The 26,989-nt window shown below is 44.4% G+C and overlaps 1 protein-coding gene across 3 annotated transcripts in view; it reads left to right on the top strand.

Moving 5' to 3' along the window:
• NEURL1 (neuralized E3 ubiquitin protein ligase 1) overlaps positions 1-24,493 on the top strand; it is a 151,136-nt gene extending 126,643 nt beyond the window's left edge. For all 3 annotated transcript variants that reach the window (XM_051616603.1, XM_051616605.1, XM_051616604.1), the window contains exons 4-6: positions 6,480-7,160; positions 20,102-20,248; positions 21,542-24,493. In XM_051616603.1, the coding sequence (XP_051472563.1) occupies positions 6,480-7,160; positions 20,102-20,248; positions 21,542-21,783 (1,070 nt within the window). In that variant the 3' untranslated portion in view covers positions 21,784-24,493. The remainder of the gene's footprint in view (positions 1-6,479; positions 7,161-20,101; positions 20,249-21,541) is intronic.
• Positions 24,494-26,989: the final 2,496 nt, after the last annotated feature.

The raw sequence follows: 26,989 nt of genomic DNA, 5'->3' as shown, positions 1-26,989 counted from the left end.
CCACGGTTTTCAGTCCATAAAGTAAGAACATCAGTTTTTACTGCCTCCCACTCACCATTTCTATATCCTTTCTGTTTGGGTGGTGAGGAGTGTCTTCTGCTGCATAGCCCAGCAGCTGAGTCCTGATCTCAGATGCTGTTTGCCCCAGAACAGATTTCACTGTCTCTTAAAGAGCAGCCTGGGCATCTTACATACATGGCTGATATAAATGAAATTGTCTGTCGGCTGTAGTTTTGCATGTATTCCTGTAAGTGTGTGCTAAAAGAGAGACAGAGCAGTAAGAAGAAGGAAGCAGCTTTATTTGAAATGGGCTGTTTATACTGTCAGTGAAACAGAGATCAGCATGTATGCAGGCATTGTATAAGTAGGAGTTTACTTAAGTGATGTCTTTGGTTTGATGTGGATGTTTTCAAGGAGAAGGAATGGTTGATCTGAGGCAGTAACTCAGGCAGTTTGATTTCTCAGTTGTTCATACAGAAAAATCTACTTTGTAGAAGTGAGTTCCTATGTATGTGACAAAGGACATTTTTAGTCTGAATCATTCCTTTGAGGGGTTTTAAACATTTGCTTCCCATATGCTACAATAACCCTCTGAAAGTGGCTTAATTGTTGATCTGAGAAGCTGTATTCTGGCTCTTGATTGTTTATGAGAAATAAACAAAACAGAGTGGTCTCGGATCATATAAATTCAAGAGTGAACAGGAAAAAAGCAGACAAGGAGGGGGAAACCTGTGTGCAGCATCAGAGCAGAAGCATCCACCGGGGAGCATGGGTCTCTGCAGTGTTACGCTGAGCACCGCAGAGCCCAGCTGCCTCTCCAGACCTCACATGGAGAGTACAGGTTTGCAGAAAACCAGATCTTTTTAAGAGTGTCTGCTCAGACATATCACCAGCAGTCAGAAGCACTTTGGTCATGCTCTGTGAGTGGAGCTTTGCCTCTTAATGGCTGTGAGTGTGGCCTGGGCTTTCTTCACTTCTCAGTTTTTCTCCTATGTTTATTTTAAGTAAGGGTGATTTTTGCTCTTCTGTTTGCTTAGTTTCTCCTGGTACAACAAGACAATTAAGATACACGTGGCAGAGCCTAAGAGAGCCTGGAGCAAGAGCATCCCATGGTGGTGAGGTGGTCTCAAACACCATGAGTACTGCAGGCTGCATGAAGTTCTGCTACAAGTCAACCTTAATTTGAGTGGATTTTCAACCCAGGGCCACACAACGGTCCTCCAGACCCAATCATGGCCACTCTTCTTCTTACCAGTGCAGGTGGTGCTGTGGATGGGGTGCCACACACATGTGGGGAAAGCTGGTAACCAAAAAGGTTTGTGAATGGGTATTGCTCCCTGCCCCCAGTCACAGTGTTCTTCATCCTTCCTTTAGGAGGGGTAAATGAGAGTATAAATTGTTTCCATTTTACTGATTTTTCACTTCTTAGTCACCTAAAAGTACATAATAAATTGAGCTATAAACAGCACATAGAAGTTGTTCTGGCTACTTCTGTAGCAGTTCCCAGCAGTATACATCAGCTTGATAGGACTGAGTCAGCAAGGGAGCAAAGATTGCCACAGCATGACATGGGCAGAGTTTGCAAGGCAGGCAGCTGAGCTGGGATTAATACTTTCACTCCCACGATGGGGAGTACGAGGCTGTGAATGACAGAAAGTTTCCAGAAGCACAGGTTTATTTCTTGTCTTACGACTGGTTGCTTTTCCCAATTGCTTTTGAGTGCAATGTTATTTTATGGCGTGGTACATCTGCCTCATATTGCAAACATGTCTCCCTGCAATGTTAAAGTCTTGCCAAATAGACTGCTGGCTGTGAAAGTCTGCTGTAGACCATGGAGGAGATAGTGCAATATTCTAGGTGTTGGAAGGCCAGCTGTCCTCCCTTCAAAACTCCTCGTGGTAGGTAGCACCGACAGTGGAAAAAGGAGCCTTCATCTGCATTCCTGAGTAGGCGTGGAGCCCCTCCAGCATGGTGGGAACAATACAGTATACATGCTTTTGCAGTTGTGTGTTTACATAGAATATTCTTGTAGAGGCCACCAACTTCAAGATGTCTTTTTTTAGCTTAGCACCTCTGAGGTTCCTTTGTCACAAAAATGACAAAATGAGCACCAGCCCTCACTAAAAATAGTATTATCCAGTGAAGTAAGGGATTAAGAGAACAAAAATGTACTTGTGAAGAAGTAAAGCAAAGAACAGAAGCAAGGAAAGAGCATGGGGTTGTGCATGGGAGAGAGTACATCAGCAAGGTTCTGACTTTACCAATTTTTTACACTTTGCTTAGTATCTGAGGACAGAAAGTTCCTTGTTTTCTCCTCATTTCTCTCTCCTGGGAGGAAAGATCATTGTAAGTGGGATAGGTTCTTATGTTACCAGTCTGAGTTCCCAGATTTTAAGTTATTTTTTTTTGTAATAATAAGTAGGAGATCTTTGTCCCTAGAGCTTGCAGTTAAGAATAGTACTCTGCAAGTTTCCAGAATGTGTGTGTCTATTTGCTGAGTTTGCTCTGCTTTCTCAGATCCTGTACAGGTATGTGAATACTGGCTGCTCATGACCTTGGAAAGTCAAGCCTTCAGGCAGTAACAGACAGTACTGAAAAAGAGAAAGGAAATAATGATTTGACAGTCTGACAGCAACACAACCCCATCGGGTTTGTGAAGGGCTGAGATGATCTGTGCATGCTGGTGGTTAGAAATGTGTTTTTGTCTGAATGTGCATGTAGCTATATTAAATGTGGATGTATGTGGTATCTATAATAATTAAGCATTATACATATTGTACATGTTTAAGAAAGCAGATGATTTTAAGATTACAACATTTGGCAGTGGTTCAAAAAAATGTGGTAGTGAAATACTTCTGGTCTGGATGCGGCAATTACAGCCTGCAGGAAAACAGAGAGCTTTGAAGCTTCTAGTTTGAGGAAGGTACTTCAAGTTAATTTTCTGTGTAAGGCACCAGCTGCTGAGAATCTAAATATTGCAGATAAACCCCACTAAGGACGAGGAGAAAACAGAAGGCAGCTGAACTGCTCAAGTGCCTTTCAGTTCTACTTTGCCACTCATGCTCACTTTTATTCTTAAACAAACCCAGAATAATAAACAAAGTGATTTGTGAAGATAGGCATCCTCCTGTACAAAAATTCAGCATCTCAGGTTTTCCTACCAAGGGGCAGAAAATTTGTATTAGAAATCCTTTCTGCTCTGGGTATGTCTATATTACTACCAGAAACTCTAAGACTAAATCCAGCACTATAACTGCACTGCTGCAGAGCTCAGAAAAAACTCTCTGGAAAACTAGCTGGGCAGCCAGCCTGCATCGAGCTGCCATGCTTAAGGCCAGCTTGCTGGTGGTGGTACCCCAACCAGATGGGTTAAAGTTTGCTCGGGTGACTCAGTGGGACCTGTGGTTTTCACCCACAAGTTCATCTATTCTCACCCAAGGAAGTCTCTTACCAGTTGACTTTTCCCAATGAAACACTGCCAACTGCCTTCTGCAGGAAGTTTTATAACCTTGAATATTTAATAAGAAAAGATGATTTCTAGATTAATCAGGTTGACCCTGGGTGATCCCCTGGGTAATGGGCCACTGGACCCAGTTTGTATTTTACAGCCTCATCACAGCAAGTTATTCCATCTTTTTGATGCGTGCTTCGGATTTGTCTCTGCAAATACAGATGTGCCTAAACTCTCCTATACAGAGAATCCCTCCTTTGTAGGCATTGAAGGTCAGCTGTAAAAGTTCTGTAGGAGCATGGCTGCATTAAGGGCCACTCCAGCACAAACAGCTTGCTCTGTGTGTTTAAAAAGTGACAGCTGGAGCTTTAGGGGAATAACTCATTCCTGGGTATCTTCTGGTGAAAGAAACTGCTTGAAGTCACTTAATTTATTTCACATTTCACTAGAATTGTTCTTTCATAACCCTTGGCCATTATCAGTTATTCCGGAGAAAAGATGTTCCACATCTCTACCAACTTATCTACCATCCCAAAAGATTAATCCCACTTCTGTTTTACTTTATATTCAATGGGATTTTTTTCTCCTCTTCTTTGGCTGGGTATTTTGTGATTTATAAAACCATAGAGCCCTGGAGGAGACCACTATCTCCTAGAGACTTATCTCTCAAAAATTTTGCAAACCCACTTGAGATACCAGTATGCTGCAATCCTTTCTTCCATGGGTATTTGCAAACATTAATGAACTAAGTCTCACAGTCAATCCTGTATGCTTGAGATATCTTATCCCTTATGTAGCTAGGCATCAGAGCTACTGATGGATTTGAGTAAAACAGTTGGGTGTGTAGCCCTGGTTTGCTGTCACTGCCATGTGTCTTGTCTGCAGAAGAACCCCATCTCTGTTAACCTCTTTTCAGATGGAAAAAGCTATTTTGTCCAGCAGCCAAAGGGAAATGCAAGCATCCTGGTGGAAAACAAGCTGTTTCAAAACCCTGGCTGCAAGCTACCCACACATCACAGTTGTCAGCCAGGCTGCACATGCATAGTTACAGGGAATAAAATAGAGAGGACCTTCTGTTCCTATTCAGAAAGGTCTCTACCCATTCACCTACGCCAAAGGATCGTCATCAGCTGCCAGTATTAATTTGTTCTCCCATGTGGGTTTACAGCCAAAGGAGGGTAAAATATATCTAATTCTATCCAGCAGGAGCACTTGCAATGCAAATGCTAGGCCTTATATTACAAAGCATTAATGCGACCCACTTCCAAATTACTTGGGGTAATTTCTGATTTTATTTATTCCCCCTTTTCTTTAATTAACTTCTGGGAAGAGAAGCTAAAATATCAGTATGGGGAAAACCAAAGATGAGAAACAAAGTTCATTTTCATTTTGAGACTGTGCTTCCCTTGTAATAGCAGTTTATTTAAAGAGGAGCCTGGAATAATCCAGTTTAAGCAAAGGAAAGAGCTCTACTGAAGCCAATCTGTGTGTGGGTGTGCTCTTGTCAGGACTCCCAGAAGAGAAGTACAGGAAAGGCTATTAGTCATACCTCAGATACTGCAGGAGATGTTGGTTATTCAGTAGCTGGCATTTTTCCTTGGTACACCAGTACAGAGCCATTACTCTGGTGTACTGGGAGAGGGTTCATCCCATTGGGAAAATCCTCAGATAACCCGAACTTCTGCTTTTTTCTTGTTGTAAAATAAAATCCCAAAGATACATGGCTGGAAGAGTTGCCCATTGCAAGGTCCTTGCACATGGGTTGGGAATGAGGGTCTGCTCCTCTGCCTCTTCTTGTTGTTCGACCTTGTGCCATACTTGTGGCAGGTCCCAGGCCAGGGTCTGGTGGTGTGGTTTTGTGCCACCTGTGGGACTTTGTGTTGTAAAGGGTGGTCCCACCTCATGTCTTTTGGATCCAGGCTTGAAGCCACAGTGTCTTCAGGTATAGCTTCCACAGAAGAACAGTCAATATAGGACATAACTTATGACAAGGTTTGCAGAGAACTACCAACATGCTCAATTTTCTCACAGCAAATGGCCTCTTGATGCTATGGGCTTCTCAGAGTTCAGAAAGTAAAGCAGGAGTATAAATCTTTGCACTATCTCAGTTTACTTTTATGATCTGGTTAAAGAATGTGGGTTTTTTTGTATATCACTCTTTAAAATTTCTATTACAACACAGCATAGCTTAAGGATACATTAAGTAAAAGTAATTTAGGCATTAAAAGCAGGTGTTTATGTTCCTTAGAAAAAGAATAAAATAAATTGATGATTAGCTCTTAAAACAGCAGGTGAGACTAACAAAGAGGATAAAAGTGCAATTCTGTTTCTAGTGGTGGATTCAAATGTACAAGCATCATCTTTCTTTGTTACATATCTTTGACTTTGATTTTTAATTTGGCTTGAAGGTGACAAATGATTGCATATTACTTATGGAAAACTCCATATTCCCAAGATCTGTACCTTGAAAACCATATCTATACTGGTTTGCAGTGAGTACCAGAACACTATTTATTAATTATATTGAGGAATATTATTTAAATTTCATATGGTATTAAATAAATTAAAACTGGACATAGCATTTGGTTTGAACTAAAAAAAAAAAAAAAGGGTAGTGAGATATTTATTTCTTAGATCTTTTATTACTGTAGACAATAAAGAGGGCATGAAAACTTGGAGCCTGTATAGATATTGATTGGTATGTTCAGGGTGTAGATCAGATTTTTACCCTCTGCTTCCCCTTTCCAAGGAGATCCTCCTCAGGTCAATTCTTTCCATTGATTTTGAGTCTGCCTACTGAGAGGCTGAAAATGGTGATGCTGGTGGGGGGAGTACATGAGCAGCAATTGATTGGAAATACATTTTATTATACTCCGCTTCTGTATTTTAAAAGGGAGAATTTATTGATGGCTGCAGGTTTCTCATTTTCCCTGTTCAACTTATCAATCAAACCAACAGTGATTTTCAAACTCCTGGGCATTTTCATTGTCTCTGAAGTGATCCCTCTTTGTTTCCTCTCTCCCTGCAGACAGTGAAATCATTCCTCCCGACTGCCTGCGGCCCCGCTCCTTCACCGCCATCCGGCGGCCCTCGCTGCGGCGGGAGACGGAGGACACGCGCCTCTCGGTCAGCCTGTGCGACCTCAACCTGCAGGAGGAGACCTTCCACATGACGGCCACCACGTGTCCCATCCCACAGAACTCCCTCAACTCCCAGCACTCCCACCTCCTCCCCTCCCAGCTGGAGAGCGACCTTCGCTTCCACCACCTCCGGGGACCCCATGTCAAAATCCTCGATGACCAAACCGTGGCCCGTCTGGAGCACGCCCGGGAGGAGAGGACTTTGGTTTTCACCAGCAGACCCCTTCGGATCAACGAGACTATTTTTGTCAAAATCAACAAGTCCAATGCCGTGCGCACGGGGACACTGTCCTATGGGGTGACGTCCTGTGACCCCAGCACCTTGCGCCCCAGTGACCTCCCCTATAACCCTGAGTCTTTGGTTGACCGAAAGGAGTTCTGGGCCATCTGCCGGGTTGTGGTGCCCCTCCAGAGTGGAGACATCCTGGGATTTATGGTGAATTCGGATGGTGAGCTGCACTTAAGTCACAATGGTGCTGGCACTGGCATGCAGGTCTGCGTGGACTGTTCCCAGCCCCTCTGGATGTTCTTCGTTTTACATGGAGCCGTTGTGCAAATTCGACTGCTGGGTATGTCAGACCTCCTTTTCAAACCTCATACACAAACCAGCAAGGTGGGATGAATCCTGGGGGGAGGGTGGAGGGAATGAATGGCTTCCTCCTTGCTCTAGGATCAGGTACAAGTTTGGTTTTTTATAAAAGGAAAAAAATATACAAAGGCACATACGTAGTATGTGGTTATGAATCACAAAAATTACCTGTCTAGCATCCGTCACTTGACAGTCTGAAAGCTCTTTTCAGGTAATGAATTAAGCCTCTGAGACCTCTATTGAAGTACAGAGGAGTCACCACTGACCTAGGAGAAGCAAGAAAGGGAGAGCAGATGTGCTTTGGCCAGCAGGACTAGTGAAGTGATTGTTCCCCTTCTACTTGGTACTGGTGAGGCCACATCTTGAATAATGTGTTCAGGTTTGGGTCGCTCACAACAAGAAAGACATTGAGGTACTGGAGCACCTCTAAAGAAGGGCAACAAAGCTTGTGAAGAGTCTAGAGCACATGTCTTACAAGGAGCAGCTGAAGGAAATGGGGATGTTTAGTCTGCAGTCACCGTCCTGGAGGTATATTAAAAATGTGCAGATGTGGTGCTTAGGGAAATGGTTAAACTTGGCATTGTTAGGTTAATGGTTGGACTCAGTGATCTTAAAGGTCTTTCCCAACTTAAATGATTCTATGACTGTTAAAATGCCCCTCTTAGCCAACAGGAAAAAGAAAAAACCAACAACCAAAAGCCAACAAACACCTCCTTTTTTAGGATTTATAGACAGTCTTTAAAGATAAATTGGGGTGAACACACATCTGTCTGCAGCGTCCAGTACACCTTAATCACAGCCTGAAGTGTCCTTTATAATTTGCTTAAAGCTGACCATAGGCCTATGCTATGAGTGTTTCATGGCTGATAGAGGCTCACAGATGACAAACGTAATACTGCAATTTATTTCCAGAAGTCCAAGACTCAATCCCTGATAATTCAGCCTGATTATATTTGTTGTGTGTACTGTACATAATCCACAGCTAGCTCTGCTTTCCACCAATGTGACATTGTGATAATGGTAGGTGAAGTCAAACAGATCCCATTAAAGTAAGAGATTAAATGCTTTTATATACATTAGAAGGATCAGGTCATGGAGCTGCTGGTAAAACTACGTCTTTGTCCAGTGCTTCCTTTCATATGAGATCACTAATTCTGGCAGTTTTTGCACAAGACAGTGTGTTTGCAGTAGGTCCTAAAGTAGGGCAGAGAGGATGTGTCTCACCAGAGGGACAGACTTATGTCCTCATACAGAATTCAACAGAGGCCTTCTGCATCCCGGGCAAACCTCCTGCCAGGCAAATAGTTCCCTAAACCACTACCCTCTCAGAGCATGTTCTAGATAAATCCAAGAAATTAAATCTGCTGAGTTGGAAAACTACTCACTGCCTGTTTTTTTTGACCATATAATAGACCTTTCTGGCCTCAGTCACTGCAGAAGATTAAAATGGGCTATTGTTCTGAAGTGAGATGTAAGTGAAAAGAACTGGACTTGCTGACCTCGCCTCTCTTTAGGAAAGGGTAGGACCCTGCTGAGTCCATGTCAGCTTGGGCAGCAAGCTGCTCTCTCTCACTTAAAAGCTATGAAATTTCAAGTTGCCTGTAATCTTTAACAAGCATTAAAATACAAATAGAGCTTTTCAGACCTATGTTTCCAGTATAACAGTGCTGGTAGCAGCCCAGTTCCAGTATCAGTACAGTGCAGCTGCCCAGAGAATAGCACTGATACTGCCCCAACACTGCACATCTCTGCAACTGCAGTAATTATATGCATCAGCAATATTGCAACAGAAGGCAAAGAAATAATGAACTTCAATCTCTAGCTTGTGCAGTGTTATTAGGGAGGTGACGTTCACTGTTTGCAGTGGAACAGATTATGGTGCTTGCCATAATATCTGTCATTGTAATATTAGAAAATGTAAGAAGAATATAAAATGTTCATCTTTCTAATGACAAGCTCCATCTTCAGAATGCAAACAAGAGTACTTTTTTTGTGATCTACCTTTTGTAGTCTGAGCTTTGTATCATAGGAGAAGGCATGTTTATAGTAATCTTTTAGTTTTAATGGAAAAAGTGAAGTTCTACATCCTTGAAAGAAATGAGAAACAAGTACTGCAAGAGGCATAATTTTACCAAACCTATTTTAATAGCAGATGTCATTTGGTTTCTAGGGGCATATTAATCATTATTAATCAAAGCAATGTTATGCAGTGTTAAGGGAACATCAAGCGCTACAACAGGCTTTAAAATGAAACAAAAGTTGCTGCTTTTGCTTCCTCTCTCTGGCTTTTCTGTTTCAATTGGAGGATGGAGAAGATGGAGTGCAGCAATGACATTCTTGCACCTAGAGAAGGTTTATTTTTGACTTGGAGAACTAGATGGCTCAGGGTATTCATCACTGGATACTAGATTTCAAGGCTTGAAATTACTTATGTGATCCTGACCCAGAGCAGGACCAAGCATAGGTCTCTCCTGGCCTGTGGCTTTACCACAGAAGCTGTGATTTGCTGACTGTGGTTATTCCAGTGTTGGGGATACACCATTTATTTCCTAATCTAAGTACCAGGGGAGACCATCTCTACCCAGGCTGATGGCCTTACAAAACTCTTTAATTGAGGAGGGCAGTGTGAGGTTGGTTTGATAGTAAAGAATCCTGAATTCTGTTTAAATCTTGTCAGTCTGACATCATATACTGGCAATATATTGGCTGTAGGAGAAATTAAAAAAAGCAACAAACAACAAAAACAACAACAACAACAAAAGAAAGTCGAGGTTGTAAACACTAGTTTTCTTTATGTCACCCCAGCAAAAGGAAAGTTGATGATACACAAGTGCCTCTACAGATTATGGAGGCCACAGTCATCCGTAGAGGGAGTTAGAGGGATGTCAATTTATTGCAAAGAAAAGGTTAAAAAGGAACTTGACCATATGGAGGGAAGATAAATGAAAGAGGAGGGCACTTTAATGTAGTAGATAATAGCATCATAATATCAAGCTGCTGGAAAATGAAGGGACACAAATTTAAATTAAACATAAGTGAGGGTAATTAACTACAGGAACCAACTATTGAGGGAAGCAATAGATCTTTTTGTCAGGATTGAAAGCCTTTCTAAATATTTTATATTCAAAGTGCTGGTCTTAATTCAGAAACTCTGTGAGTTACGCATTTAGGACAACCAAACAGAAATCCAGAACTTTAGGAATGTATAAGTGAAACAGTCTTTACATATCCTTTAGGAATTCCATTAGTTCAGACTTTGGTTGTTTATTTTTCAGGCATTATTCCTGTACAGTTGACAAAACCAGCCTATGAAATGTGATTTACTGCTTTCAGCTTTTGCTGGTAAGCATTTTGGCTCACACACAGTTTCATTGACAGCTCTGAAAGGTTGAAATGAGCCAGTCTGGATACATTGGTCTGGTTTTGGTGGTGTAATTCATTTATGAAGTTAAACTGATTGACCCCATAAGGTTTTAAAATGTATGACTCATGTCTGGAAGAGCTATCACAGCAAAAAGTTTATATATTTAGTATTTGGGAATCCAAATGGCTAGGGATATTCTTTCATTTTCTTTTGTCTCAGAGTGAGTCACCAGCATGTAAAACATCTTCCTTTGTCTCTTTGGTGTGTGTGTGGTTTCCCTTGTGAATTTCATCTGTTCCAGTAATATTGAAGTTTTATTCTGAGCAATGAAATAACATGTTCCATCACCAGTCATACTAATGAAGCTGAGTTGCCAACTTATCTATGTCCTTTCTATCCATGCACTTTAATAACTCCAGCCCCACCAGAACAGCTGTGCAGTATTGCAGCTCTCTGGATGTCTCCTAATGCTGGCCAAGAATCAGCAACAGGCCTGAAAAAACCAACCCAAGACCCAGCATTTTGTGTGGATAAATCTGTATTCACATCCATGCTGGATAAATGCACAGTATGTGTGGGATAAGCTCTCCTGCTTCTTTTACCATGAGCATCGAGTCGGGGTTCCTACTTAGCTGCCCATCCCACAATATTTAGATATTAGTTGTTGCTGATATTTTCATCCTTCTTGAAATTGGTCAATGTGCTCTAAACTGAGGAGGTGAGAAAGGAAGAGCTGGACAGTTGCTCCCTGACTGCCCCAGGACCACCTGTCTCTTCCAGAAAATTCTCTACTCTGGGTGCAGTTATGCATTTATTTTGCACATCCAATTAACTGCAGTGAGCATCCAAATATATCTAAATGTTAATTGGTGTGTACAATTATTACATTGTATAATGAATTGCTTCCTTTAACAAGGGTGCAATCAGAAGTACCCCAGAGTTTTCTCCTCCAACTTCTTTTTATTTATTTTGGAAACATTTCCCACTTGCATGGAAAATTGACTCATTAAGCTGACAGGGATCTAACGGACCTGTTTTATATTTATTGTTTTAAAGGAGAATTAGCACAAAGGAAAGCTGTTGTGTTAGAGAGGGCAGCTTGCTTAAAAACTTGTACCTTGGAAACCTGCACACTTGGGGAGAACTGGATGCAGTCAAATGCTCGTCCCTTGTGGTCAGTGTTAGCCATGTCAGAGTTAATACCTCCTTTTGGTACCTTTGTACCAGCTAAAAGTCTCACCACACATCACATTTAATTATCCCCCACTTGCCAGGGTAAATCAGTGAGCATTAGCCTGTGTGCTGAGGTATCAACCAGCATCTGGGTAAAGGCTGTAGTGGACCTCCTCTAAGGAAAAGCCAGAGGGCTTGCATCTGTCTTGTCCTCTGCACACTCTCCTGCACAAGAGCAGAAATTATTGTAATCGGTGGGATAATAAACTATCCCTGGCTGCAGTGAGATATTCATAGTAAGTGATGTATAGATCTCCCTTATCTCATAACGCCTTTGCCTGCCTGCAGTGAATACATAGGATATGGGATCATACACCAGCCTCTTTGAATTGCAGCTTGTCTGTCAGGACTGATAAAATCTGCCTGTTCTTTGAACTAGCACAGGCATGAGTTAGTTATTCTGGCTACTGTGAGAGTGACATAGCAGACTGAACTCTTTCTTTTCCTTCTTTATCAGATGCCTTTTCATCCAGCAGTGTCCCACAGAAATTCAGAGCAGTGCTGGCCGAGAAAAGTGAAAGTATTTGTTTCCTGTCACCCTATTTGTGCATGTCCCTCCTGGAGAAGCAGAAAGTTTGGAGGTGCTGGGTTAGGCAGCACTTTTCCTTTTGCACACAGAACCACTTTTTCTGTGGTCTCCTAGATAGTCTGAGCCACATGGCCTTTTTTGAGATGGAGCTGTAAAAGGTGCTGTTATGAACAGAAGCATTTTTGGTCAGGATAGCTGATATTTGTGGTCTTTTAGAGGGCTTTTTGGTTTGTTTTTCTTAAACAAGATGAAATCTTCAACTCTGATCTTTCATGTGGTTCAGCTACTACACAATCCAGGTTTTTTGTTTGTTTGTTTGTTTTTTCCCTTTTCTTTTATTGATCTAAGTATCTGTCCAGGTGCTTTGTTGGTCTGGTATTTCTCATGTTGAGAGATGGAGCCCCGTTGCAGGCTCTTTCAGTTCAGCTAGATGTTTGTTGCATAGTGTACATGCCCTCAGGATTTTGCAGGATGAAGTGCTCAGTAGCTGCTGAATTTCACCTATCAGGTCAGGAAAGACATCTTGTAAGCTTGCTGTGTGCTCTTTGCTTTCAGGCAGCACATTGGGCTTGGACTGTGAGAGTTGCTGGATCAAAAACTTCTGTGGTGTCTGGTGCTTTCATATTTTCCTGCTTAACTGGAGTGGGCATGTGACTGCAAGAGAGTAATGGATGTGCTGGTGCCCTGCTGCCCTTCTGGACACAGCAGAGAGCAATGCTCCAGTGAATCCATAAAGTACACTCCTTTTCTGATCCACATAAAAGCCTGAACTGTTGTTCTCCATGTGGTTTGGATCTAACTTTTACTTCCCTGAACAGGGGTTGTCTGACACCCATCTGCAAACACAGGCCTTATGGTTTTGTATGCAAAATCTGCCAGGCTGCTTCCTGACCTATTCCCTGACATTTCTGTAGCATAATGCAAAATCCCTTATGTTTCATTTGCTTTTAAAGAACAAAATGTAGTACTGTTTTGTTTTAAAATCCCCGAGGAAATACTTGAATGCAAAAAACCCTATGGGTCATCAACTGATGTTGGTCACCTGAGAGGCAGAGATGAGTTGCAGCATAGAGGCTGGGCTCTGAGAGCATGGTTGGCCAAAAAATGTCAAGCCCTAAGGGAAGGAAGCCCTGGTTTCTGGTCAACACAGTATTGTTCACATCACTGTGGGAACATAACAAATGGCTGTGTAAATACATGTATTTTATCGCATTCAGAAGTGATGGATATGCTTACATCCTTCCCTAATGTTATAGTTGATCTTTAACAGCCCTGTGCCCAGGCAGCAACAGGTGCTTTGTTCCTTTGTTTTAGCATGATGGATTCCAAAGTCCCTGTTGGCCAAGACCTGAATGGCCCTGGTGGACAGAATAGCTCTCCTGCAGCCTTGGCTGGAGTCAAGAAAATGTGATTGGTATATGGCTGGTCTTTGGAGCTGAGAACACCATGTGGGCAAGGCTGTCATTTTAGTTGAGAGGCAGTCATTTAATTGAGACTGTCGTGCTGAAATCGTGTTGGGTATTTGTACTCTCTCTACAGCTGATGGAATATTTGCATTAGTGAAAACCAGTTACTGAAATGTTGAAGGACTGATCTTTTGCAAAGCTTGTCTTCATAAAACCCACCTTTTAGTGGATGTGCCACTAATGGAATTTCTAGTATCGGTGTGAAGGGAGGGGTGTTAGTCTGACATCTGCCTGGGGAACATCCAGAGAAAGAAACTTTGTTTCCTCCTGGAAGAAGACATAGGAAGGTACCCAGGAGATCTGAGTACACTGTATCTTGCCACTAGATAGCAAGGTCAAGAGAATGTATGTTTAGTGTACTGTTCCAGGTTTTCCAATGCATCTTCAAAATGGGCTTTTGCTTTTGTAATAAGTGAAATAGCTGTGTAATTTCACCAGTCTGCATTCTTTAATAGCTAGAAGTATCTCTCTACCTTTTTCTGAAATGGAACTGAATTGTTGGGGCAGAGGGAGAATATACTTGGGAGTTTTTCCAGCAAAGCAGTAAAAAGGAACAAAATTGAGGTCTCAGTCCTACCAGTCACTCACACTGGACGAGCCCATGTGTTATGGGACAGACCTCCATTGGCAGATGTTCACATGAGCTCAGCACCCACAATTGTGCCAGAGTTTTGAAAGAACCTTGATCCTATTTAGATAACAAAATCAATTGCCCTCATCCATTGAGAGTGTTAAATGTGAGAATGGATATTGAGCAGTTTTTGAGATAGGGGAATTATTCTAGCTAAGAGGCTTAAAAATCTGGCTCCTAACAAAGGGAAATCAAGTTGACAATTTTGAAAGGCATCTAAATGACTATGACTGTCAGGTGCCCAGTGCTTACTGGACTAAAATGTATGAAAAGTGCATAGGTCTCTTGAGCATCCTTAAATATACCAGCTGAAGGCTACAGCCAGATTTCAGCAGCTATTCTAATCTTTTCCACTGTGTACTGGAAGCTCTGGGACCTGTGGATGGATGGAACAACATTGAAAATCTGTGTTTACTATTGGTAATTACCTGATCTTTATTAGCTGTGCTATTTATGCAGCAAGTGTGTTGCAATAAGAGAAGGGACTGTCAAATGTGCTCCACAAGATACTCAGCATAAGGGCAAGTCAGTATGTTGCATCAGACTTTATCTTCCTTAGAAACTATGGCAGGAGGCTCCTGTATATTGTCTTTTATGTACAATGTCTAGTTAAGGTTCTGGCATAGCCCATAAGATCAGTATGGGTAAGGAAAGCCCATTTAAAAGGTGCAGATTCTAAAATTATGTGAGCTGGGAGGTGGACAGTAGTGGTCATTTATGGACAGCAGACTGTAGGCCAGGAAAAACAATTTTGAAGTTGGATGGGTGCAAAGGGGGAAAAAATAAAATAGCTCTGCAGACCAAGTGGTTTTACATTATTTTTATAGTGCTTGTGAAATAGTCATTAAGAACTGAGACAGGTAATGCAAATAGCAGGGGGTGAGTGAACCACCTGAGAAGGTGTTTTGTATTGCCAGAAAGCATTCTGAGGGCAGAGGTCATGATATTAATTCCTGCTTGTAGCCAGAAACACTGGGCATTACTAATTTTTTTTCTTTTCTTCTTTAAAATAAAAGTCTCCAGACTAGGCAATATTGCATTTACACTTCAAAGCAGCAGATATTTTCAGCCAGTGGAGCTGGGTTTCTGTAAGATTTCCAAAAGCAGAGTTCCTCTGACAGACACATTGTGCTTTTGGTTTAGGATCTGAAAATGCAGTGGGGTAAGATAATGTTAGATTTAATTTTGAGGGGAAAAGAGATAAGAAAGGAAGACAGAGAGTTAGTAAAATGGGTAGAGTCTTAACGTTTGTCTCCTTATGAACATGAACACTCCTTCCCTCACTGGGACAGTATGAGGAATGCCCTGGTCAAATCTCAGTAAGTTACTGTGTACCTTTCACTGGCTGATGGATGTTTTTCATAATCTGATGGAGTTCAGCCTATTGTCATTACTTTAAGTCCTAGGAATGGCCTTGCCCCTCTATGACCACTCTCAGGAATAGACAGCAGATTAAGAAATGTGTTACCAACACCTTAAACTGGTAGTTTCCCAACTTCAGTGATCCGAAGTGAACAGTAATAAGGAAGCAACATGCTCATTGGCATTACTTACCTTTTCTCTCCATCTCAGCTGTAGTTTTGAGTCTGGGAGTCTCAATATACTGCTTACTAGTGATGGGTTGGGAATAGCTGCAGAACAGATTTGTGGCAGCTACTCCCTACTCTAGGCCACAGAGATGCTCTGGGGTTTGACTCGTCTCATAGCAAACATCCCTAAGCAATTCTCAGAAGAACAGGGACAGCACATTGCTCTTCCCACCTGGTTTTGTTGTTGAGTTTGTTTTCCAACTCTCTCCCTAGGCTCTATGCACTAATAAGCAGGTCAATATAATAACTTTGTTATGAGAAAGAAACGTAGAAATAATATTTTCATAAATTAATTAAGGGGGAGATTAAATTGAAAATTTTCTTTAGTTTTGGGGAGTATTGACATATCTTGCCTTCTTACCAATGTATATCCTTCCATGGCACAGCTCTCCCCAGACAACTGCCATTAGGAGATTAGCAAAACTATGCCTGCTTAAAAGTTGGGACAGCCTCAGGAGATCCCCTGAGAGAGTGGATTGTATTGTTCTGGGAAACCACCCTGTTCACCACAACAGAGAGAGCCAAAAGCATCTCTGTGGGCCACAGCTGCTATATTTTGGTAACAGTTAGGACATTCTATAAAGGGACAATTATGGATACAGATAACTGCTCCCATAAAAATAATAAATGCTGGATGGGATCCCAAGAAACTACCAACTTCGACTTGCTGTTCTTAAAAAGCTCTAATGATGGAGATACCATAGTGTCCCTAGAAGGTTTGATTGCTTTACAGTGCTTCACTATCTACATAATGTCTAACTTGAATACCTTAGGAGTCTGAACCCATGATTTCTTGTCTTACTCAGAAGTTTCACAAAGAACAGATTGTTTCTTCTCTCCTTCTAGCAGCCTGTGAAAAATGCCATCATAAAATCAAAGAATCACAGAATGTCAAGTATCTTACAACATTTTAGGACAGAAGGGACCCTTGGGAATTATCTAATCCGGTCTCCTACTCAAAGCAGGCCTAACTTCCAAGTTAGCACACAATCATGTCCAGTCAAGTTTTGAGCTTTTCCAGGGACAGAGATCCCACAATGGCTCCAGGCTCCTGCTCCAGTTCTTTACCAGCCTCGTATGATCCTGGATTGGCACAACCTTTGCTGTAAGACGGCAGCATTGTTCATTTATGATCATCTGGTGACCTCCACCAATCCCCAGGCCTTTTTCTGTAGGACAGCTGTATTTGTTTTTTAATGGACTAAATGGACTAATTCCCTGTCCTGTGTTTGAGTAGCTGATTATCTCTGCCTAAGTGCTGATTTTGCATTTGATTGTATTGAATACCATCCCATTTATGTCTAATCCTATTTCCAGTTTGGCAAGAGCATTTTGAATTACAAACCTTTAACATTTCTAGCAGTCCTTCCTGACATGGTGTTGTCTGTATATTGTATGCTAATATTCTCTTCTACTGAAAGCATAATACTCTCTTTCCTTTTGTGGGTGGCCATATAGGTTTGTTTATTTGCACCTCTCCCAGGGTGATGACTGAAGTACAGAGAGAGAGTCAGTCTGCACTGGATTTTGCTAATAATTTGACTTAGCAAAGATAAAACAGCAAATGGAAAGGATTCAGAATCTATTTAAAGGTGATTCCAGTGTGTTTGAGATCAAGCATGAGACAAGTTAGGAGCAGAGACAATTTATCTGTAGGCTTTACACAGAGGAAGAATGTTTATAAATCATTATTTAAATGGATTTATTTTGAATTGTTTAATGTTTTAAACTCATGGTTTGAAAGCTAGCACTTGGTGAGAGCTCTGTGCACAATGAGCGTGTTTGGCCTTGAGCATATGTGTCTGGTTTCATTTAAGCCAAGCTGGCCACAGTCATTCCACCCTGCACGTGACCTCATTCCATGCTCCTTGTCAATGGTATCTGCACACCATCCAGCAATATATCAACAGCATGAGTAATGTGTCTTATGTTAATTATTCTGTCACCAAGGGAGAAATGTGTCTTGTCTGGTAGGGAACTCAGATTATCTTAAACAAAGCTCTATTTTACACTGGAGAAAAGTCAAGAGCTGTGCCTTGTGTTAGGAGAAAGAGTTCATAAGGTGTGTGCTGGCTCTTGGGTCTTTGATAAGGCCATTTTGGGTCTCAGACCAACCACAACTAGAGAAAACTGGTTTCTGCATCGTAGAAAGGCCATTTGCACGGCTGCCAGTATGCTGCATCAGGTCATACTCTGTAACACTTTGGGCACCTCTGAATTCTCCTACTAGCCTGGAAAAAATGCTTTTAATGTAATTAAGTTTGTATTTTGCATTTAATGCACTGATCAGGTTGGTGTTAGAAATACAATGTGTTGTGTGTCATCTGAATGGCTGAAATGTCTCCAGGCTGCAGGGAGGAGAGAGAAGGCTTGAAAAACTCGTTCAGCTGCTCAGTGTTCATACTTGTTCTGTGTGCAGTGAACGAGCTGAAATCTGTGCCCCTGCTGGGCCTATTTACAGTGTGTGTTACCCATAGGGCAAGTTTTCTGCTATGGTCATCTGTCAGATTGGAAGGGAAGGGCCATTGCTAGTGGATGTCATAAGAGGCTGCATCATTCTCTTTACATATTCACTGAACTAAACTGCAGCCTCAGCTCCCGTCTGTGAGATAAAAGAGCTGCCTCTCTACAGCATCTCAAGTGTGAGAGCCCCAAAGCCCTTTATAGAGGTTAATTCAAGTTCAGATTTTGCCTGTGAGCAAAGCACTCTTTATCTGAAGAGGGGTAAAAATTAGGGACTGAAGGCTGAAGCAAATTTCTTATTCTCCCTTATGTGGTCCTCAGAACAGTTTTCAACCCAAACATGAAACCCCCCCCACCTCAGTCCCTATGCTGCACTTAAAACTGCTCAGTCTTGTTCTGCTAAAAAGGGCAGGAGAATCTGGCATTGGTTGCTTCTCTGCTTTTGCTTTTATTTTTTTCCCCACAATCCACAGTTGGCACTGCTTCCCAGGTTTGGTCCTCCTTGGCTTGGTAGCCTGCCTGCAAATAGGAACTGAAGGCCCTTTTTGGTGCACGGGGTTTTCCTGCCCTCCTACTGCTGCTTTTTCTCTGGAGAGTAGCCTCCGACTCATTGAGGACACTGCAGATCCAAACCCTCTGTGTCTCTCAGCTCCTTATATGGTAACATGAAGAAGTCCTAGCATTTGAGTTCTGATTTGAAGTTACCCTGGTTTTCTTCTTTGCTGAGGAACTAGAAACTTTAAAACCACAGACAAACTGGTTTTCACCACCAAGAACCCACACCTTGGTTCATGCATGTGTATGCCACTGTCTGATTACTGTGTTGCTGAAGACCAGGCGGCATCATTAACAATTAAATTGCCCTATAAAAACTTTGCAGCAGCTGGAATTTTAACCTTTTTTTTTTTTTTTTTTTTTTAAATTCCCCCACCCTTCTGGAAGGGTCCTTAAGACATTTATTTTGTAACAGCAGAAGAAAGAGGTCTGAGACACAGGGAGGCTGCCAAGCAGGCTGTGGGGCAGAGCTGGCTTTTCTGGCAGACAACACTAACACCAAGGTGATGGTGGACAGTGAGAGCAGCAGCCTGTAAAGTGGGAACACCTAAGAAGGGACTGATTACCAAACTCTCATGTTTGTCTCTGGGAAGTCCTTGAGTGACTTCACATGTATTTGTCAGAGACTGGGATGATGCATTTTGTGCTGGGTTAGTGTAGAGTGCTTTGACAAGGTGACATGTTCCTGTGCTGGAGTCCAGCCCACCCTCCTGCAGGCTGTGTCCTCTACTGGCTACAAGCCCATCACTGGATGTAGTGCTGAGGGTGCATATGCACACGAAACCTTAAGGAAAGTAACTGCACTTAATGATGTGAGACGCATCTAAGGGCAGAAACAAAAGATAATGATGACTAAAGAAGCACCAGCAAATTTCAGGAGCTATGGGAGCTCAATATCTCTTCAGGGGCAGCTGCCAGCATTTGGAAAGACGTAAGAGGTATTTTTTTCTTTTATGTCTTCCCTAGAAGTTTAATGCTGATGTGACACAAATCCTAACAAGCTGAGAGCTGCACCCCCTGCCACACATCCCCAGTGCCTTCTCAGCCTCAATTTTGAAGATTAACTGTGGGTTTCTTTTCTCATGGTGCAGGTTCCACCATCTTAGCAGAGCGGCTGGGGCTGTCCACACCAAGCTCACCCGCGTCGACACCCAACTCCCCCACTCTCCTCTGCAGCGGCATCTCTGACCCCATATTGTCTACATGTGGCTCTGGCCCCCTCTGCAGCTCTGTCAGTGGTAAGTGTGGTGGGAACCCCCATCTGCCTTTCTTTGCCTCCCTCTGCCTGTTCCTGTACAGCCTCCCTTCATGGCCTCCAGCATTTTCCCCAAAGGACTCTAAAGCCACAACGATAAACAGAGTCACCTGTCAGCTCCCCGAGGGAGGAAGGGAGAGCCTCTGCAAAGTCTGTTTTCAGTCTGTTTTACGTGGAAGCCACTTAGATGCCTAGACAGCAATATTTCTCCAACACTTTTCATCATGAAAAGTCCCAAGGGAGGCAGAAGAGTGTCTGTTATGTGCACGGCCCTGTGACACACGGCTCCTTCTGGAGAGCTGTGTGGCAGTGACACACTGCATGACAGCTTAGACTGGAGTTACAGGTATGCCTTTCCACACACCTTCAGTACCCTCTTCAGAAAAAGGCTGTATTGGTATTTCTAATATGCCAGTGAATTCCAGTGAGATTTAGATAAATGTACATGCAGTAGAAAAGATGTTCTGCAGCATTTTTAAAACCCCAGGGACTTGCATGATCCCAAGACATTCATGGTGGGATATATAACTTAACAAATCCTCACCATTGTCCAAACCACAAGTGTTTTTTTCTGAAGGTACCTATTATTGTCAAACCTAATAACTGGTGACAGCAAACATTCAGATTTATAATGGGTTTTGGGAAAGAAAAATAGAAATAGTCTCATTATCTTCCTACCTCATCTGGCTTCACTCAGGAGGCCTCATTATGGCTGTGCCATGAGCATAATTACTGCAGCCCCTCATAGCTCTCAAAGCAATGCACCAACGGTGAGCTAGATGCTGTCCATGCAGGTGGCATCCCAAAGGTCCACACAGGGTGATCTGTAGCCAGTCACTGTGGCCCAACGTCCCTGGATCAGCCCTGGAGATGAAGTATTGCTTGTCTTGGGAGCTGCTGCCACCATGTGCCACCTGACCTTTCAAAGCAGATGCCTTGATCTGCCTCTACTGATTTTTCCTCCTTTGTTAATGTTTAGATGATGGTTTGAAAACGTGAAACTGCTCTTTGTCCTTGCTGTGTGGGAACAGCTGCCTCTTGGTTTGCTCTGCGTGGGCAGCAGAGCCCACCAGATGCTGCCTTTCTGCTGCCCTGTGCCTTGGCATGTGAACTATAGCTCAGTGAGTGGGACAGTAGGTCACAGAAGGACCCCTGATCCTGGAGCATCCATTTCTGCTAGGTTCCTCCCTCTGTAGCTGGCTTCAGGGCAGAAGTTACCCTGGGATGTCAAGAAGCCTTTTAAGCAGCGTGAGTGACCCTGTTCTTTGTGTTTCAGGCACAGCTCCCAACTCTCCCATCAGCCTGCCTGAGTCCCCCCTCTCCCCATCCGTCTCAGGGCCCTGGGGAGATGAATGTACCATCTGCTATGAAAACATGGTAGACACAGTCATTTACTCCTGTGGACATATGTGTCTCTGCTATTCATGTGGGCTGAAGCTCAAGAAGATGGCCAATGCTTGCTGCCCCATTTGCAGAAGGGCCATCAAAGATATAATCAAAACATACCGCAGCACTTAGAGCAGCAGCAGATGCTGTGGTGGGAACTGGGTACGTGGGGAAGAGGCTGTGACACAACACAGGTCTTGGTCTCTATTAATCATCCAGGAGATTAAAAAAAACCCATCACCCACCACCACCCTGAGCCCTTTTTTCCATGGACAACGGATGAGACAAGCTTCGATGCTGCTCTTCTATCCTCCAAGCAAGCCCTGGGGATGAATTCCAGTATGTCAGGGAAGTTGTGACAGTCTGCTCTCCCTTGTGGATTTTAAAGATTATCTCAAAAAAAACAACAACAACAACCAACAAAAACCCAAAACAAAACAGCTGGTGCAATCATCCCTTTTCTACACCAGGCACATTAGAAGGGACTCTCCAATGTTTAGCAGAGACAGCAAGCAGTAGAAGGTTCAGTGCTACACCTCTTCTTCCAGAAGATACCCTGCATGCAGAGGACAGCTTAGCAGAAGAGGAGAAACAAACATGTTTCTGTGTACAGCCAGCCTGACTGTATGGAGCCTCTTAGAAAGGACGGCAAGCTTTGACCCAGCAAGTGAGGTGTGGTGACCACATTCACAGCAGAAAGACCATGGCCAGTGCAAAATGGATCCAGGATTTTTGAAGCAAAACCCACCTCAAGTGTGCAGGCAGAAGAGCAGCCCCATGGCAGCCCTTCAAGTTCTGTCTCCTGCTCCTCCTTCTCTGTTCTCTGGTGGAAGCATTCACTGTGGATTTGGCAGTCAGCTCTGGCTTGGCTTCCTCCCAGCAGTGTCCAGCCACCTCCTGTCACTATCCTGCTGCATGAGGCGCGGCTCTCAACCCCCATCAATTTGCTGTGGGTTGTCCTGAATGGTTTCCATGCAAGACAAGGGATTCAGCAGTGTCTCTGCCCCCGTGGGCCTGTGGGAGAGGGAGATGTGTCTCCCTCAGCTTTCCTTCCCCTGCCATCCAGACAGCACCTGTGAGGAACAAAATAAAAGAAACAACAAAAAGAAACAACCACCCCGAGTCCCCCTGGTGAAGAATGTATAAACCCACAAGTCTGCGGGTTTCATTTACTGGTAACTTTATCACTGTGCTTTAAGACAAAACCAGCCAGGTGTTACTCGGCCCTTCACAGCCAGCCCACTGGCAGGACATGGCTGTCCTTACTTGTTAGGAAGAGAGGAGAACAAAAAAATAGCTTGAAGGGCTTGGCGCTCAACCGGTGCTCCACCGTGGCCACCAGGCTGGCCCAGGGCTGCTGGCCCTTGGGCTTAGGCAGGGCAGCTCCAACAGCAGCAGGAACTGCCTGTCTCCCCTCCAGCCCCATCCTGCTGCCTTCCAGGGCCAAGCAGGAGTTCGGGATGGCATATGGGCCCCAAGGGGTGAGCAGGGCTGGGGCACAGCAGCAGTGGCATTCACCCTGCCATGTTGCCCACCAGACCAGACTTGGGAAGGCCATGGAGTTTCACCCTCCTGCCAAGCCTTTTCCTCTGCCCAGCACATGGCTGCTGATAAGACAAGGGGCAACAGCATGGCATGGGAATAAAAGCATTTCACAGACATGCCTAGTTGCTGCAGGGGGGCATTGTGCCTCCCCAGGCAGGAGGCAGCTGAAGGAGAGCTCTCAGAGGCTGCTCCCAAGACATGTCCTGGGAAACACGGCCTCATCCTGGCATCCTGAGGAACCGAATTAAGAGGCTACTAGCTGGAAAGCATGTTGTAGAGCCTTTCTCTAAAGGCACCACCATCACTGCAGCCTACCACGGGGGTCTGTAGCCACCCCCAGCCTGCCCTTGCAGGCAGTACTAACTTGAACACTGATATTCTGGTTACAGGGATTTATATTATTTCTTTGCATACCTCTCCTATACACCCCTGACCCAGCCCAGCCCTGCACTCCAGGCCAGCTGTCACAAGCCCTGGAGCACCATGGCTTCTGTGCCTGGATGCCCCAGTGGGGGGTTTGGAGGAGGCCAGGTTGGCATATGCCTGGGGTGGCACAGCAGCCATGCCAGGAGCACAGCTGGTCCACAGGCATACTGTGAGCCTCCAGAATTCTTAAGGACAGACCTGTGACTAGCAGACAAAGGGAGCCTGTTTCAGTAGTTACACAAACACCAGTACAAAGATTGTAGAGAGAAGGCACCTAAGGGGTAGGAAGATGATGATGAAATAGTGGATGTGGGGAAATGTGCAATAAGCAGCCTCCCAAGCCTTCATGACACCAGTGGGACTGGTTCCCCCGCTGTGCAGGGCAAGCCAAGGGGGTAAATATTATTTTTCAAGGAATGCCATCCGTGGGTACCAGTGCAGTGGTGTGAATTCCCTTTTCACCTTTCAACTTCAGAGTGTTTTTTATATATAACTGTGTTTGTTTTACTGTGGACCAAACTCTAGGAGTTAGCAGAAGCTGAAAACAGCCCCCAGCATCCAAGCTTAAAAATTGGGGTTAAGTCCTGCTCTCAGAATCACCTGGCCTCCTATTGTGAGCAGGAAGGAGGAGAGCAAGGCTCTCACCAAGGAGGAAAAAAAACCCAAACAGCAAAAGCAGTAACAGTAACAACAATCCTAAACTTTTGTTTTGTTTGAGTGGTGTAGGTACCCAAGTACCTGTGTTCTTGTGTCATTTGCATTTCATTGCTTTACTTTCAGATGTTTTGTGTTCTGTTTAAAGAGAAGAATAACTCATTGTGGAAAACTGGGTAACTGTGATTGTGAATAAAGTTGATTTAGGTATCCTGCAGCAGCATGGGTGACTGAGTACTTACCACTTCCACAACCATGGCCAAACACGGCGGACAGTGCAGTGGCAAGAGGCTGAAGTAGGAGCAACTGTGGCACGAGAGGTTTTGCCTTGTGGGGAGTTTGGTGGAGAGATCTCAGGCTTTCCTTCAGTCATTGAGGATGAGGGAGAGCTGGATAATGAATAGCCTCCTTCTGGACCCTATATACACACATGAAGAATAAAAGTGAGGACTAATCTCATTATTGTGGCTTAAGCCCCACACTTCTGAGCCTTTTCATACCCTCCCCAGAGAGAAGCCTCATTTCTTTACTCTCGTGGTCTTGTTTGCAATGTCTCTCCTGAGTGCCTGTAACCACAAAAAGAAAAGCTCTCAGCACCATGAGAAAGAGGAAATGTATTGCAAGGAAGCTCAGGATCATGCTGCTCAGCCTGGTAGAGGAGAGATGAGGTGGCTGAAAATGAGGCTGAGCAGCAGCAAAATAGCCTTGTGGCCCCACCCCAGCTCTGTAGAGACATGACAGCCCAACACCAGACAGGAGGATACCAGCCTTGAACTGAGCAGCATGTTGCAAAGGCCCACTGACAAGCTGTGATCTGGATAAGGGAGATGCTGAGGCAAATGCAGATGCTTCCTGGGAACCAAGGGATTTGCAGGCTCCAGATTGATGCCAGCTTCCCTGAAAATGAGTAGCTCCTCTGCTGCAGGGATCCTCTCAGGAATACACCAACAAAACAGCCATGTTAGATTTCCTCCCCATCCTTTTGTTCAACTATTCAGTAGATGGGAGACTATCTGGATCACTCTCTCCTGTCACTTGACATATTTAAGTTGGCATCTTCTTCCTCAGCATGGGTGCTCCGTCTGCCAAGGGACAGGGCCTTCCCAGGAGAGGTGTCCTCAGCATCTCCAGCTGAAGCTACTCCACTCTAACAGCTTCTCAGTGGCCTAAAACTTTCCAGGCTAGGTAAAACAAAACCACTTCTGCAACCCAGCTTTCTCCAACACTAACCTGAGAAGCTCTTGGCTGTTTTGGGACTAGGCAAAGTGCACATGGCTGTGCTGCACACCAAGAGCTTTGCCCAGGTCCTGCTTTCCCAGGGACAGATGGACATCTGGTGGGTCTGGAAAGCACTCTCTAGCCACAGCCCAGCCATGAGAAGCTACCATATCCCCACAGGAGCATAGGGGACAGTTGCACAACACAGACTGTCCCTAGAAACTGGGGACACTGACTTTCTAGGCAGCTCCTGCCATATATCCTGAGCCCAAGCACTGCCCCATGAAGTGAAGTGCTAAAGCTCTAGGACAAACTCAGACCCTCTCCACTTCTGGCTTCAGCAAGAGGCACTAGGGTAGGAGGTAACCCCTCAAGCTTCTCCTCCAGCAGCCCCAGCCTGTTAATTCCCTCCTGCAGCTGACACTGCACTAGCCCCAGTGAGCTCTGACACCACCCCCCCCCCCCCCCCCCCCCCCCCCCCCCCCCCCCCCTCCCTGCTGAGCATCACTGGCATCACCCTGCCCCAACCCCTCACCCCCACCCCAGGCCATCACCATCAGCTCACCTACTCCAAACCAGATGAGCAGTTCACTCATAAGCAATTCTCCATCAAGACCAAGCATGGCGCAGCGCAGACCTTCCCCAGCGACAAGAGATGCCACCACAGCAGCCCCTCGCTGCTCCAGGCAGGACCATCCCCAGGGTTTTGCGGCCCTGCTGGACGGCCGAGGAGGAGTTGGAGAAAGGAGGATGCTCTGAAAGTGGTCCAGGAGGCGCAGAGCTGGTCCATCATCGCCACCTGGTGCTCCGTACCCGGCATGGCACACATTCTCTACTGGCTTTTTCTCTCTCGTTTGTTTTTTTTGTGGTTTCTTCCCCTCCCCCCCCCTCTCTTTCTCCTAAGGTTGATTTTACGCCTTGTCACAAATACGAAAAAATATGCGTAAGTAGTATGGATATTGCACCAGTCCAGAAGACCGCTTTCAGCCCTAAGCTGGCTGGCTCACTCCACACACACACATGGGAAGAGGGGGCACAGATCCCAGGCACACTTGTCACTGACTTAAAATCCCCAGAACTGCATGCTGCCACAGTCGTAATTCCTGGGATGCTTCAGAGAGTTGGGGTGCCCAAACAGGATTCCTCCTGCATTACCTGCTCACATGCCAGAATGGAGTAACATCTCATGGGCACTGTTAGCAAACACTGTGCACTCACGTGAGCTGGCTCATCTTGGAACCTGGCTGAGACCCATTTCTCTGCAGGATGTTTGTGAAGGACCCCATCATGGAGAGGACAGAGCTAGACATACTGGAAGAAGGGATGCACGCACGTGAGGTCATTTTCTGCTGCCAGACCAAGAAGTTGAGGGGGGCCAGCTCCCCCCTCCAGTCCTGCTTTCTGAGGTGGAAGCCAGGCACTAGGATGACCCCTTTTACCTACAGACTTGCAAACTGCTAACAGACAGTGAGGAAGTGGACAGCACTTCACAGAG

This window comes from Apus apus, chromosome 4 (assembly GCF_020740795.1).
Source record: "Apus apus isolate bApuApu2 chromosome 4, bApuApu2.pri.cur, whole genome shotgun sequence".
Taxonomy (NCBI): Eukaryota; Metazoa; Chordata; class Aves; order Apodiformes; family Apodidae; genus Apus; species Apus apus.
Note: the sequence above shows the minus strand (reverse complement) of the source record. Positions and strands in the feature narration are given on the sequence as shown.